The sequence below is a fragment of the Terrapene carolina genome, unplaced genomic scaffold (assembly GCF_002925995.2).
Source record: "Terrapene carolina triunguis isolate 2854851 unplaced genomic scaffold, T_m_triunguis-2.0 Scaffold192, whole genome shotgun sequence".
In the NCBI taxonomy this organism is placed as follows: domain Eukaryota; kingdom Metazoa; phylum Chordata; order Testudines; family Emydidae; genus Terrapene; species Terrapene triunguis.
Window position 1 is genome coordinate 1,891,587 of NW_020664543.1, and position 13,875 is coordinate 1,905,461.

General features: G+C 58.5%; 1 protein-coding gene across 2 annotated transcripts; it reads left to right on the forward strand.

Moving 5' to 3' along the window:
- Positions 1 to 56: 56 nt before the first annotated feature.
- Positions 57 to 13,201, forward strand: SLC26A11 (solute carrier family 26 member 11). 2 transcript variants are annotated; one of them, XM_024205937.3, is made up of 17 exons: positions 57 to 85; positions 1,535 to 1,901; positions 2,932 to 3,124; positions 3,315 to 3,400; positions 4,586 to 4,665; positions 5,983 to 6,125; positions 6,704 to 6,879; positions 7,276 to 7,348; positions 7,949 to 7,999; positions 8,277 to 8,337; positions 8,771 to 8,826; positions 9,048 to 9,188; positions 10,437 to 10,564; positions 11,123 to 11,222; positions 11,797 to 11,930; positions 12,498 to 12,570; positions 12,981 to 13,201. In XM_024205937.3, the coding sequence occupies exons 2-17, from the start codon at positions 1,704 to 1,706 to the stop codon at positions 13,073 to 13,075; spliced, it is 1,788 nt and encodes a 595-aa protein (XP_024061705.2). In that variant the 5' UTR covers positions 57 to 85; positions 1,535 to 1,703; the 3' UTR covers positions 13,076 to 13,201. The 2 variants fall into 2 exon arrangements, with proteins under 2 accessions (XP_024061705.2, XP_024061706.2); XM_024205938.3 differs by lacking the exons at positions 57 to 85; positions 1,535 to 1,901 and adding an exon at positions 2,077 to 2,175.
- Positions 13,202 to 13,875: the final 674 nt, after the last annotated feature.

Consider the following 13,875-nt stretch of genomic DNA (forward strand, 5'->3'; position numbering starts at 1 on the left):
GGGATACCGCCCCCTCGTCGGCTCCGCCCCGGGCACGTCACATGAGCCGGGCCGGGGTCCGGGCGCCCGGCGGCGGCTGGCGCGGGTGAGTGCGGGGCCGGGGGTCCCTTGGCCGGGCAGCGGGCGGGACAAGCAGGGCCGGGGCAGCCAGAGCTCTCCAGGGCCCCCCCGACCCCGCGGGGCGCCCCACACCGCTCCCCCCGGCAGTCGTGTCCCCAGAGGAGCCCCTGTCCCTGGGCTCGCGGCTATAGGGGCTGGAACTAGGGGTGCTGCTGCCCCCCCCCCCGGGCTTGAAGTGGTTCCCATCCTAGACAGGGTTTTACTGTGTGGTTCAATGGCTCTCAGCACCCCCCCCCCCATACAAATTGTTCCAGTGCTGGGGCCAGGAGCCTCGCCCTGCTCTGGGTCTGAGGACACGGGGCCAGCCCAGGAGCCATCCCTGGCTATTGATGGACCTGTCCTCCATGAACTTATCTAATTCCTTTTTTAACCCTGTTATACTTTTGGCCTTCGCAACATCCCCCGGCAAAGAGTTCCAGGGGTTGACTGTGTGTGGTGTGAAGCAGCGCTTCCTCTTCTTTTAAACCTGCTGCCTGTTTATTTCATCAGGTGACCCCTGGTTCTTGTGTTACCTGAGGGGGTAAATAACACTTCCCTAGTCACTTTCTCCATCATAACGTTCATGATTTTATAGATCTCTATTGTATCCCCCCTTCGTTGCCTCTTTTCTCAGCTGTACGGTCCTAGTCTTTTTGATCGCTCCTCCTACGGACCTTGTTCCAGACCCCTGATCATTTTTGTTGCCCTTCTCTGTACCTTTCCCAGTTCTAATGTATCTTTGTTGATATTCCTGTGTGACATGAGGTTTGTTGTGTCCCTCATCGTGGTAGGCGCAGCACCGCGCGGGGGCCTCAAGGTGGGTCTTTGTCACCTTGGCCCTGCACAGGTGGAGAGGTGTATGCCGCCTGTCCCTGCCGCGGATCCAGCTAGCACTGGCTGGTCTGCCTCTGTTCCCAGCCCTTGGCTTTGTAAAATAGTCGGAGCAAACTAGCCCCTGCTGGGCGACTTACTGCCCAGATCCATGTGCTGGACATTTCTGGGAACGGGGGACTCCTTCTTTCTTTGCAGCGCCGTGTAAAAACTCTCTATTTCCGTCTCTTTGCCAAAGAGAGAGAGAGAGAAACTAGTTGAGCAGCACTCTGCCCAGGCCAGCCCCTTGGGACCCACTCCCTGCCCTGGAGTGCTGCTAGCCGGTGACCCTCTGGGATCCTGTTCCAGGAGAGGGAGCCAGAATCCATTCTAGGGGGCAGAAAAACTCCACCCAGCAAGTTCTCTGCACTTGCCCCCAAGGCCAAGGCTCTGCCTTAGGAGACCTCACCAGGTGAATGGAGGAGGTGGAGGCATCCCTCAGTCTGGGCCTTGATAGGAGACCAGAAGGAGAGGAGGCCATCGGTTGGTGCTATCAATGGACAGACAGTGCCCCGTGCATCCCTCCCCGGCCTAGGCCGAGTCTCTGACCCTCCTTCCCATGCAGGTATGTTGGAAAACCAGAGAACTCTACTGAACAGAGCTGCTGAGGAGACTGTCTTCTCCCGGTCACCATGTCCCCTGAGACCGCTGCAGGGGATTCTAGCGGTGCCCTGACAGACCCAGCGGAGCCTGGAGCGTGTTACACACCGGCCTGAATCCCCAAGAAAGCTGCTATGGCAGAGCGGGACCGAGAGGCTCCCGCGCGGTGCTGCTCCTACCACACTGTGCAGAGGCGGCTCCCTGTCCTCAGGTGGCTGCCCCAGTATTCTCTGTGGTGGCTGCAGCTCGATCTCCTCGCTGGCGTGACCGTGGGCCTGACGGTCGTGCCGCAAGCGCTGGCCTATGCCGAGGTGGCCGCCCTGCCAGTCCAGGTGGGTTGCTCGATTCTAGACCCAGAGGGTTGTGCCAGGGGTGGGTGGAGGCAGCTGTTGTGAGTTCCTTTGCAGAATCCTCTCGAGGCAACCAATAAGTATTGTTTCCCTTCCCTCCCTCTGTTCATACAGGGACCCCAATGCCTCAGTGCTGGGGACATTGAGAAGTACGTCCCTTGGGCTGTCCCTGGCATAGGCGTGTGCTGATCTGATCAATGCAGGCTCCTCACCTGGCCTTACATACACCCAAGCTTAGAGCTCACTCTTTCCATGTGTGAGTAAATCCATAGTGTCCTCTTTATAGCACCTACCCCCAATGCCACTACAGCCTGGATGTTCCCCAGCTGCAGTAGCTAAATGTACTGTGGTATTGGAGGCGTTTCCCAGTCACAGCACAGAGGATATTGTAAATACTGCCACACAGTAAACCTCAAGTTTTTAATGGTAGCCACTGCAAAAATGCAGAGTTCTGAGCATTATAAAGGGGGCACTGTTCACAGTGGGGGTGATTACAGTGCGGGGTGGGGTGCTTGCATATCCTGGCAGAATGCTGAAGATTGTAACAGCTGGGGACTGGGTGGGTGTTAGCGAGGCAGTAACACATGGCAAGGTGAGTGGTTGTGGCAGGGCACTAGGGTGACCGGATAGGAAGTGTGAAAAATCGGGACAGGGGTGGGAGGTAATAGGAGCCTATATAAGAAAAAGTCCCAAATATCAGGACCGTCCCTATAAAATGGGGAGATCTGGTCACCCTACAGGGCACATTGGGGGACTGAAGGCAGGCAGCCTCCTGGGACCGTCCATGTTCCTCTTTCAGAAAGTGTGTGGTACAGCTATCAGGGTGACGAACGTCCTACAGACGTTTCTTCCGAAGATTACCCAATACGTTCCCCTGGGATACTTCCATGGCCAGACCCTTTGTTAACCAATCCCAGCCCTCCTTTCAGAATGCCCAGTTCCCGGCATGATCAGAGCAGGTTCCCAGGTTGCTGTGATTCTGGTGCTGAAGGCTCTGTTTGTTCCTGTGCAGTACGGTCTCTATTCCTCCTTCATGGGCTGCTTTGTCTACTGCCTGCTGGGGACCTCAAAAGATGTGACGTTGGGTCCAACGGCCATTATGTCGCTGCTGGTCTCTTCCTATGCGTTCCATGACCCTGCCTATGCCATCCTGCTGACCTTCCTGTCAGGCTGTATCCAGCTAGCCATGGGTCTCCTGCACCTCGGTGAGATGCTGTGGCCAGGTTGGGCCTTGTTTTTGTATGACGCTTCTCAGTCTAGCAACTTGTCCCTGCAAGAAATGTCTCTGCTGTTGTCCAGCTCCGATTTGTATAGCCTTGCACTCTGCATGTGTGTGCATGCTGCAGTGTGTACCTAGGAGAGCACCTTCCTTATAGCAATTTCCATCCCTTGCAGGTTTCCTACTGGACTTCGTTTCCTGCCCCGTCATTAAAGGGTTTACCTCGGCCGCTTCGGTCATCATTAGCTTCAACCAGGTCAAGGTAGGACCTTCTCCTGCATGTGGCCTTTTCCATTTCTTGCGCAGTGGCCTAATGCAGCCTTGCAAAGTTGTCATAAAAATTCACCGGCCCAGGTGCACCGTCTGCTTAGCTCAGCACAGTGATATCAGTGGAAACATGAAGGATACTTCACTGGCCCCTCAGACAAACAAAGAGTTGCGCCAGATGAGTGCACTAGAAGGATTTTGCAAGGTTGGTGGGATGGGGTGAGTGCCCTGCGCTGCCATGCTGGTGACCCATAGTGGGTTCCTCGCTCCCCCCCTCCCATGCTCAGTGCTGGTGATGTTCTGCCCATTGGCTGGGCTTCCTGGGGGACCTGGTAGTGGACAAAGCTAAACCAAGCTGTATGCTTCCCTTGTAAATACACTGTCCTCCTCTCTGCTGACGACGGGGGTTATGGGGATGCTGCGGCTGGGGACAATCTGTACCATCTGACTGCTGTGCTGGGTGATTTTTCTCTGCGGGGAGGTGGGGGGGCTGGGATTGGCTGTGAGGTTTGACTGGTCCATGGCTTGGCCAATCCTCTTCATTCCTTGTGGTGATTTTAGGTATTGCCACATTTCCTTTGTGGTTGACCGTAATCAGAGAGGGACGTGGGTCAGCATATGCTTTGCAAGGCGCTAGACAACAGAAAACATCGGCTAATCTCTTATGGTTTCATCAAGTGCTCTTTCTGGGAGGAACCTCCGAGCTCTTTTAGCCACATTCGCCGTCAGCCTCTGGTGACAAGTGAGAACTCGAGAGGCGGCAGCTGGACAGTCGTGGGTCACGGAAAACACCCCAGTTTGAATACCAGATTTGGGGGAGCCTGTCTGCTTGCATGGGAAGCAGGACTCTGTCTCCATGGGGCTGGGGCTGGAGCTGCCTCAGCACCAGGCATCTGGGAGAATGGGAACTGTTTTCCCCACTGAGCCTCCAAAGTTTCCTTGGGGTGAGGGAAGGATCTGGAGAAAATTCCTTGGCCAGAGGTTTGCACACAGCTATGTGGTCTGGTCCCTGATGAAAGCTCCCAGATACCAGCCACAAAAGACACTGCATGGGCCAGCGCCATGGGGAAGGGAAGGGGCCAATGCCATGCTGTTTGGTCTGGCATTGGGGTACCTGTCAGGTGCATCTGGGACTTGGGGCTGAGCTGGGCTTTCACGGGGCCTTTGTTTGTTTGCGCAGAACATCCTGGGGCTGCACAACATTCCACGACAGTTTTTCCTGCAGGTGTATCACACCTTCCAAAGAATCGGGGAGACCAGGTCAGCAGCCATCTCTGTGCTCTTCCTAGATCGTTCCTTCCACCAACGTCCTGGCGTGGCTGGTGTGGAGGTGGGGGGAAGGCAGGGCTGGGAAAGGCACTGTGACTATAAGGGGCAGCTGCCTGCTGCATCATCCGTCAGATCACACCAGGCACAAGCAGACTCTGCCCAACCCCAGTGCCCTGTGCCAACACGAAGCTGTACTCCATGCCCTCCGTCATGTTGGATTGCTTTGGGGCGTGGGGACATATGGGGTCAGCCTGACTGCTTGTGGCCTCCCCAGTTGTCAGAAAGGGGGGATGGAGCGGAAAATGGAGCTGTGAATTGTCTCCCTCCCCAGTCCCACGGCTAGAGCAGGGCATTGGGCTCGTCGGCGAGCTGCCAGTCTGAAAGTGCTGAGCACCAAGCAGTTACTTGCATGGCTCCCAGTTCAAGCCAGCCCTGGGAGTGTCTGCCTCACGCTGCCTCCATGATCCCAGGCAGCCCGAGCTTGTGAGCTCGGTTGTCTCTGTGCCTCACCTTGCCCTGCCTCTGTTAGCTGCCCCCGTGGGGAGGAAATTACTGGGTGTCACGGGCCCGTGCTGCTCGCTGCTCAGCGGTGCCGCCTCGTGGCTCATCTGGGGAATTACCTCACCACTGTCTACGCCCCATCCTGCAGTCGCCCAGCACCTTGACACATTCACTCGCTCTGCAGTCCCCATCTTGCTGGTCAGGAGCCACAGTGCCTCTCCTTGGTGGGTTAGCCCTCCAGCCAAGCCCACCTTCCAGGGTCTCACCAGGGTCTCTCCCTGTCCATTGTTCTGACTGCACCACTCCCACGGCGCTTTGTACGGGAACCCCGGCCACCCCTCTGCACCAGCTTCCAATCCGGGGGCCCTCGACCCAGCAGCTCAGGTCTGTTCTCTCAGCCCTCACTGCCCCTTCCCTGGGCAGCTTCCTCCCCCCAAGGCTGCAGACTTCCTCACTGCAGCCCCCTCCTCTGTGGCCAGCTCCCTGGCTTTAGAGCAGCCCCATTTGTTTCTGCCCGTGTGAGCTACGTGCCCTTTGCAGCACTGCGGTGAGGGGCTGAAACGGGGGGAGGGAATGGTTGCTCCTGGCCAGTTCCGGTTGGAAGTGGATCCTGCTCCACTGATTCCTGTCGGGTTTCTGACCTGGGTCCTTCTCCCTGTTCCCTGAGAACTGATCTGATGGGGCAGAGACGAGTCTCCTCGCTCACAGCTGGAGCCTGGGCTAGGCTGGGCCCTCCCCACCACAGAAAACCTTTCCAGTAGTGATTGCAGTGTGTTGCGACACATCCCAGATTTGGTCTGTTTGCAGGGCCGGGGATGCTCTCTTGGGGCTGGTCTGCCTGGCCGTGCTTGTGGGGCTCAGGGCGATGAAAGGCCACATCGCCAGGATCCATCGGGTGGAGCTGTTGTCCGTCAGGATCAGTCGTCTTATCGTCTGGGCCACAGCAACAGGTTGGTTGACTGCCCTGCCCAGCTCTGACTGACGTCCGCTTCCTCCTGGCAGCACCCGGAGTTAGCCCAGGGGCAGAGGGTGATGAGGAGAAATGAGGACCCTGCAAAGAGGAAGAAACAGCACGTTGTGGGCCTGCAGCAAATGCCTGCTGGGAGAGTGCTCTGGCCCAGACTGGCTCTTGGGGGATGTGATGGGCCGTGGGGCCGTTCACCACCAGGCCCGAATCTGGCCCGTGTTGGCAGGGCCCACAAGTTGTTCCAATAGGATGGCTGCTTGGGGGCCCTTGTGTGAGATGGGTCTGTCCCCTGGCAGTGCCTGGCCCCTTGTGGGCAGCCCCCACAGGAAGGGCCAGGACTGAGTGGGCTGTGGAGACGGAACGCCCCGTGCACGGTGGGTCTCTCCAGGGCAGGGCTGGGGCCCGCTGGTGGGAGGTTCGTCCTGCTGCTGCCCATGCTCTTGTGGACAGCAGGCATCCACCTTGGCTGGAAAGAGCCCTCAGTGTGTGTCTCTCCACTGTGCCCATCCCCACTGGGCTCGGAGCGATGCTTTCACCGTGGTAATTTCCTCTCTGATGTAGCTCGCAATGCACTCGTGGTCCTGTTTGCTGGCCTGGTCGCCTACTCCTTCCAGGTGATGGGCTCCCAGCCGTTCACCCTCACTGGGGAGACGCCCCAGGGGCTCCCTCCCTTCCAGCTGCCGCCTTTCTCCAAGGCCGAAGCCAACAGCACTGTGCCCTTCAGCGAGATGGTGCAGGTGAGTGGTGCTGGGAGCAGGTGGGAGCTTCCCAGGGTGGCGCTCTAATTCTGTACCGTACCTTTAAATGGCTGAGCAAGCTCGAGAGAGGAGGGATTCCGATGGGAATTGGAGGTTCTCCCCTTTGCTCCTTTCCCTCCAGTTGGGGAGCAGACAGGGCTGGATGCATGAAGCCTTGGGGTGACCTGCCCTCCAGCACGTATGTGCACAGGGCTGGTGGAGCGAGGGGTCCTGTCTACCCTCACCCGGCTGAGCTGCATCATGGGGGATTTCCTCTTGAGACTCGTCTTCCTGCTGCCCTCAGAGGTGGGGGGACAGTGCAGAGGGCACCATCTCCTGCGTCTGCAGCGCTCTCTGCCAGGAGATTCATGCTGGCCTCTCCCATCCCCTCCCCAGGACCTGGGAGCTGGACTGGCTGTGGTGCCGCTCATGGGCCTGCTGGAGACCGTCGCTATTGCCAAGGCCTTCGGTATGGTGTCGGGTCTGCCGTGCCGCTTTCCGGGCTGCCAGAGCCTTCGCTCCTCACATGGGGAAGGGTCTGGAGTCAGCTGCCACCGGGCGGGGGTGGGGAAGGACCCTGGGGTGGGACCTTCCACATGTCAAAGAAAAGCGCAGGGGGTGCAGGAACTGGGGACTGTCCCCTGGAGTGTGGGGTCAGTGGATGGGGTGGGGGGATCACATGGAACATTCCCCCACAATTGAGCATTTCCCCCTATAGTTTATTGCCCTGGTGAGGCAGCTCCTGGGGAATGGGGGATGGGGTAGGGAGGTTCCCCTCACCCCAGGCTGCCCAGGCTTTGCATGGCCAAGGCAGGAGCTCAGTGGTGGTAAGGCCTGTTACTGCTCTCCAGGTACGGGGAGCGTGACCTGCAGGGCGAAGGTGGTGAAATGAGCCACTTCCCAGGGGTCCCGTGGGGCCTGTGACTCAGGTCATTCCCCCGCAAAGGCTGACTCGCCCCTCCATGCGCCCTGCTGCCCCCGCGCCCACTGGGTGCTGGCACAGGGTTCGCGGGAAGCCCTGGGATAAAGGGGTGGGGAGTTCTGCCCAGTCACCTCTTTCTTCTTTCAGCCTCGCAGAACAATTACAGAATTGACCCCAATCAGGAGCTGCTGGCGATGGGTAAGAGCTCAGCCAGGGGGGTGGGGGATTGCCAGGACATGGTGTGCGTGGTGGGGGGAGCCTCTCCTCAGCCTGGCTGGGGCGCGGTTGGGAGTCCAGCCTGGGGACTGAATCTGCTTTGGATCCGCGTCTGCTCATTGGAAGGGGCCTTGGTGGTGGCTGTCCCTCACTGAGCTGATGGGACGGAGGGCCCACTCTGCCCCCACACACCAGGCAGCATCTTGACTCCCCTCCTGACTGCACCATTCACAACATCCCTTCTCTCCCCCCACAACAGGCCTCACCAACCTCCTGGGCTCCTTCGTCTCCTCCTACCCTGTCACCGGCAGCTTTGGGCGGTGAGTAGCACCACTGAGGCTGGCCGGCCTTGTCAGGACATGGGGGATCCTTGGTAATGGGCTGGGTGAGCCCAGTCAGGGCCTGGGTTTGGATCCCAGCCAGTAGAGAGGGGCCCTTTTCCCTCCTGCCCCCTGTCAGCGGCAGTGCCTGGACCCTCAGGGTTTGCTTTTGTTCCTACCTGGGTGATGTATAAAGTGGGGGGGAGGGGGAGGGATGAGGGGCTAGTCTCCAGACAGACAGCAGCTCAGAGTGGGGCCTGTCCCCAGTCCCCCCTCTTATGACACCGAGTCCATCCAGCAGCTCCCCCATCACTCTGGGGAGCCAGCACTGACCCCTCCGCCCCACTCTGCTCTCCTCATTCAGGGGAGCTGGAAGGAGCTGGCCTTCGTGCCTTCGCACGGCCTGTAACGGTGCATTTGGTTTGTGTTCCAGGACAGCGGTGAATGCACAGACGGGCGTGTGCACCCCGGCAGGGGGGCTGATAACAGGTAGGTGCCCCGCTCTCACCCAGGAACTCCATTGGTGCTTCCTCTGCCATTCCAAGGGCCACCTCTGGGCCCGTCCCACCCCAGGGTTTTACATCCTGTTCTCCTCACCTGTGTGAGGCTGGGCTGAGTGTGTGTACGGGGAGGGAGGCTGGGGTGACTCTGCCCGGCCGTGGCTCAGGGTCGGCTGGCCGTGTTTCACCATCTGCCTTGTGTCTCCCCAGGGACCCTGGTCCTGCTCTCTCTGGCCTACCTGACCTCGCTCTTCTATTACATTCCCAAAGCGGCTCTGGCTGCTGTCATCATTTGCGCCGTGGCCCCGATGTTTGACGCCAGGATCTTCAGAACACTGTGGCGGGTTAAAAGTATGGGCACGAGCAACCTGCTTTGCACGCCTGCTCCGAATTCCTGCTCTTTGCACGGTTTCAGTATAGGGGGACGTTCGAAGGGATCCAGCGCCACCTGCAGGCCGCTATTGGCGATACTCTGACGAGGGTGGGATTTGGTATAACCTCCACCTGGTTAAAATATCCGTGAGGTAATATCTGTCATTGGACCAACTTCTGTGGGGGAGAGACAACAGAGCTCTTCCGAGCTACACAGAGCTCCGAGCTACCCAGCATCCGAGCTACACAGAGCTCCGAGCTACACAGAGCTCCGAGCTACACAGCATCCGAGCTACACAGAGCTCCGAGCTACCCAGCATCCGAGCTACACAGAGCTCTTCTTCTCAGGCAAGGCGCTTCCTCTGCCGGACCCGTGCCAGTTACGCAGGGGTCTGAGAGTGCCATTTGATTGTAAAAAGTGACAGAGTCCTGTGGCACCTTATAGACTAACAGATGTATTGGAGCATGAGCGTCTGACGACCCACGAAAGCTCATGCTCCAATACGTCTGTTAGTCTATAAGGTGCCACAGACTCTGTTGCTTTTTACAGATCCAGACTAACACAGCTACCCCTCTGATACTTGAAACCATTTGATTGTGTGTGCTCCACACCTGAATGTAACGTCGTTCCCTCCCTCCCCTGAACGCTCTGTGCCCTGATGTACAGAAAGGCGACACCTGGGAGTGCCCTGGACCAAGAGGGGACAGTTGACATGACAATATTCAGCGCCGAGGCAGCATTTCACGTTTCCAGGCGGCTGTAACACATCCATGTGTCCCAGCCTGGGGAGTCTGGCTGGGTGTTCTCCCGCTCACTGACCCAGCTCCAGACTCTGCCCTTCTTGAGATGAGGCCTTTGAGCCTCCCCTCCCCTCCCCTCCCCTCCCGCCATCTCTGGCAGCCCTCGTGTGGTGCTCGCCCAGGTGTTGGGATTGAAGCACACAGGCAGCCCCTAGATGTTCGGATGTTGTGTTAGCACCAAACCCTGGCTTCCTGCCCCCCAATCTGAACCCTCTCCCGCCACCAGCAGCCTCCAGCCTGTGATGGGCCATGCGCAAAGGCATCTCCGCTCCCCCTCTACAGATGTGAACGGGCTTCTCTTCCCTCGTCCATTCCCCTTCCCCCGGCTCCACGGACTGCTGGCTGACTCCAGGGGCTTTGCAGAACAGCTGCTGAGTGGGAGGGTGAACGGATGGGACGAGGCAATGACTGGGGTCTCACTCTCAGGGCTGGACCTTGTGCCGCTGTGTGTGACGTTCCTGCTCTGCTTCTGGGAGGTTCAGTACGGCATCGTGGCCGGCATTCTGGTCTCCGGCGTTCTCCTGCTCTACACCATTGCCAGGCCCAGGATCAAGGTGTGGCTCAGACCTCCTTGTGTGGGGTGGAGTTCCCGGAGATGTGGGAGGATGTCACTATTGCCATAGGCATCTACCTGGAGCAATAGCCGGGGGCATTGTGTTGCCTCCCCTTCTCCTGCTCCTGCCCCATCCCCGCTTAACACCCCCATGGCCCTCATCTGCCCCAGCTATGGTGCAGAGAGCCGTTCCAAGGGACGCAGGGAAATGGTTAACGCAGGCAGCTCAGAATGGTGTGGGCAGCTTTTCTTAGCATTAATGGTGTTTGAGCCCCTCCATTTCCAGTGTGCGTGCATACACGCACACACATGCGCACACACACACACGCACACACCCCAGCCTGTCTGTGGGGGTTGGGGGGGGAGTCATGGGTGTGTGGTGAGAGACGGGGTGAAGGCTCCATCACGCGCCCCTTCGGTGTGAGGGACAATGGCTGGCTGTGTTACCTACCCACCCGCCTCCACTGTGAGGGGGACACCGGCTCTGGGCTGAGAATTGGAGCATGTGACGTTACCCAGCGCAGCCACCTCTCATCCTTCCCCTTTGGTTCTCCTGCAGCTTTCAGAGGAGGGGGTGCTTCTCATGCAGCCTGCGAGCAGTCTGCATTTCCCCGCTGTTGAGTCCCTCCGAGATGCCATGCACAGATGGGCTCTGGCAGGTATGGTGCAGTCTAGCCTGTTACAAGCCAAACACACCCTTGTTTCAATGCTGTAGCTTGTGGACAGCACTGGCCTCACTGCTGCAGCCTCTGAATATAAACGGGGCCAGAACGGCTGCTCCGCAGTGGGGCCTTTGTCAGCCTCGGCGCTCCTGGATAAATACAACCCCAAATTCAGATCAACTCCTCAGGCAAATGCCCGTGAAGCTGATCCTGAACCTCCTGTGATCAGCCTGAGAGCCCTCTCCCTGCGGCTTGTAGGGAAGAGCTCTCGGGGAAAGCCTTAGTTGGAATTGGACTGGGATTCACCCTGCCTGGGCAGGACCCGTTGATGCAGCTATCGAGGCTTTATCCTTCACTCTCTCTCAGGCTTGTCTGGCCTTCAGCATGCTCGCAGCGTAAAGGGCTGGCTGGGCGGAGCAGGACCGGCAGAGGCTTGGCTAAACTCGTGCCAACACTCCAAACTGCCAGGCCCAGAAAGATCGATTCCTGCTCTAAGTTTCCTGCCCAGGTGGCTGGTGAATGTTCTGCTGGAAATGCCAGTGAGGTGACCACATGGTGTTCTCGTCCTCAGTGTCTCCGCCACGCTGCGTCATCCTGGACTGCACCTACGTCAGCAGCCTGGATTATACCGTGGTGATGGGGTTGGCAGACCTGCTGCAGGAGTTCCAGAAAAGGGGCGTCACCCTGACCTTCTCTGGCTTGCAGGTGTGTCTGGAAAGGGGGTGGGGGGACTCTGGCTGTCAGGTCAGACCAGGGACATGGGCACTTGTCATGCAGCTGCTTCCAAAACCAATGGGCTGGTCACCAGATTAGCTCAGCCGAATTTCCTTCCCCGGAGGGAGCTCTAGAACTTGGGGCTGCACTTGCAATTTGCCAAGAACCTGAAGCTTGCCCCTAATTTGCCACTAACACAGCTGATGGCAGTGCCCAGCATGCATTGCAGCCTGGCTGCTCAGGTCAAGATGGAGCATGGCATCTTGAGACCTGCCGTCCTCATGGGCTGCACCTGCCCACTCAAGAGTGGGGAGGCTGCTCCTACAGTGACTGCAGGATCCGGGGTTCACTCATATGGATCAAGTGGTGGGGAGGGGCTGCAGCTGTCATCTGTGCTGCTCCTACCTAGGGACTGAGCTCTTGGGGTCAACTCAGCCCAGCCTCCCTTCCTGAGCCTCCCAGGACACACGCCTGGAAGTCTTTGCTGTCTCTGTGAGCAATGGAAGCTGGAATGTCACCACCACACTCATCCTGTCCCCTTGTCCCCTCTCCTCTCAGGGCCACGTTCTCCAAGTCTTGCTGTCTGCAGATCTGGAGGGATTCCAACATTTCCCCAGCGTGGAGGAGGCGGGTAAGTGAGGCCAGGGCCCTGCGCTCTGTAGGGCTGGGGAAGGCTAATCTGCCTCTGGCATGGGACCAGCAACGCGCCGTAACCTCCAGAGAAATGCCCCAAGTGTTCAGACTAGGAGCTGCTGCTGACTGGGGCTCTGGGGAGACTGTTGAATTGAATCCCTCTGGTGGTAGCAGAGGAAGCGCTTCAGGGGTTAGATAGATCTGGAGACCCCCAGAAGTGGGGGGGGGGGGGAAGGGGCCGGGCTGCCCTAAGAGAGATTCCTTCTATTTCTTCAGAGCTGGAATTCAGCCTCTGGAAAGTTAAATGCCCCTGAGTCTGTCAGGGCATCTCAGTGGAGCCTGGGCCTGTGCTTTAAATGTCCCTGTTTTGCCTTCCTCTCTCCTTCCCCACCCCTGCGTCTGCTGCAGAGAAGGGCCATGGCGCAGAGCCGGATGGCAGGCGCCGAGTCCTGCTTCACGGCGCCAGCGGGAACATTCTGCCAGCGTCCGGGCTCATCCAGTGAGGATCGGCAGCCTCTGCCCATTTGCCCGTCCAGGTGCCGGAGGGTCTCCTTGCCTGAGATTGGCACCTCCTGGATGCTCTGGACACGTGCCACCCCCTCACCCCTGCCCTGGGTAGTTCCGAGTGCCCTTTAGGGCAATACAGCCGTGGTGATGCTATCTGGGGAGGGGACGAACACCTGGTCTCGCCCCTTTGGGCTTGTTTCTCCATTGCTGTGTCCCGGGGAGCACTGAGCCATCTGACATTGTAGGAGCCGGTTGCCAGCTGGTGGTGGGAAGCTTACTGTTTCCGGGGGATAGCACTGCCCCCCCAGGGGAAGGGGACATTGCCTTCCAGGGCCCCTTGTCCCCTCCTTGGTTTATGTTTCCACTGAATCGCCCTGGCTTTTGGGGAAGGTGGTGGTGGCAGCAGGATGGGGTGGAGGGTGTCTGAATATCAGGGGACAATTGGAGCAGGGACGGGCAGTGGAGAGTCCAGCCAAGCCCTCGACGGTCTACGCAGGCTGCCTGGAGAGTACAGGCATTATGGATGCTGGGCCAGATTGAGACCTGTCAAGTCTGGCTGGGCTCTCTGGCCAGAGTTGATCTCGGGGGCTTAGTGAGGGCTCTAGCACTTTAGTGACATTATGGACAAGGGAATGATAGTCCAGAAAGGGAATTATGGGGTGACCTGGTCTGCAAAGGGGTGGAGGGAGCGCAGCAGCATCTGGGTGGGAGAACTGGGCTTTGGAGGAGCTGCTTGGGGGGGCACCAGGACTCAGATTCCTCAGTTTAAAGGTAGCTTTTAGCTGTCACCAGCAAT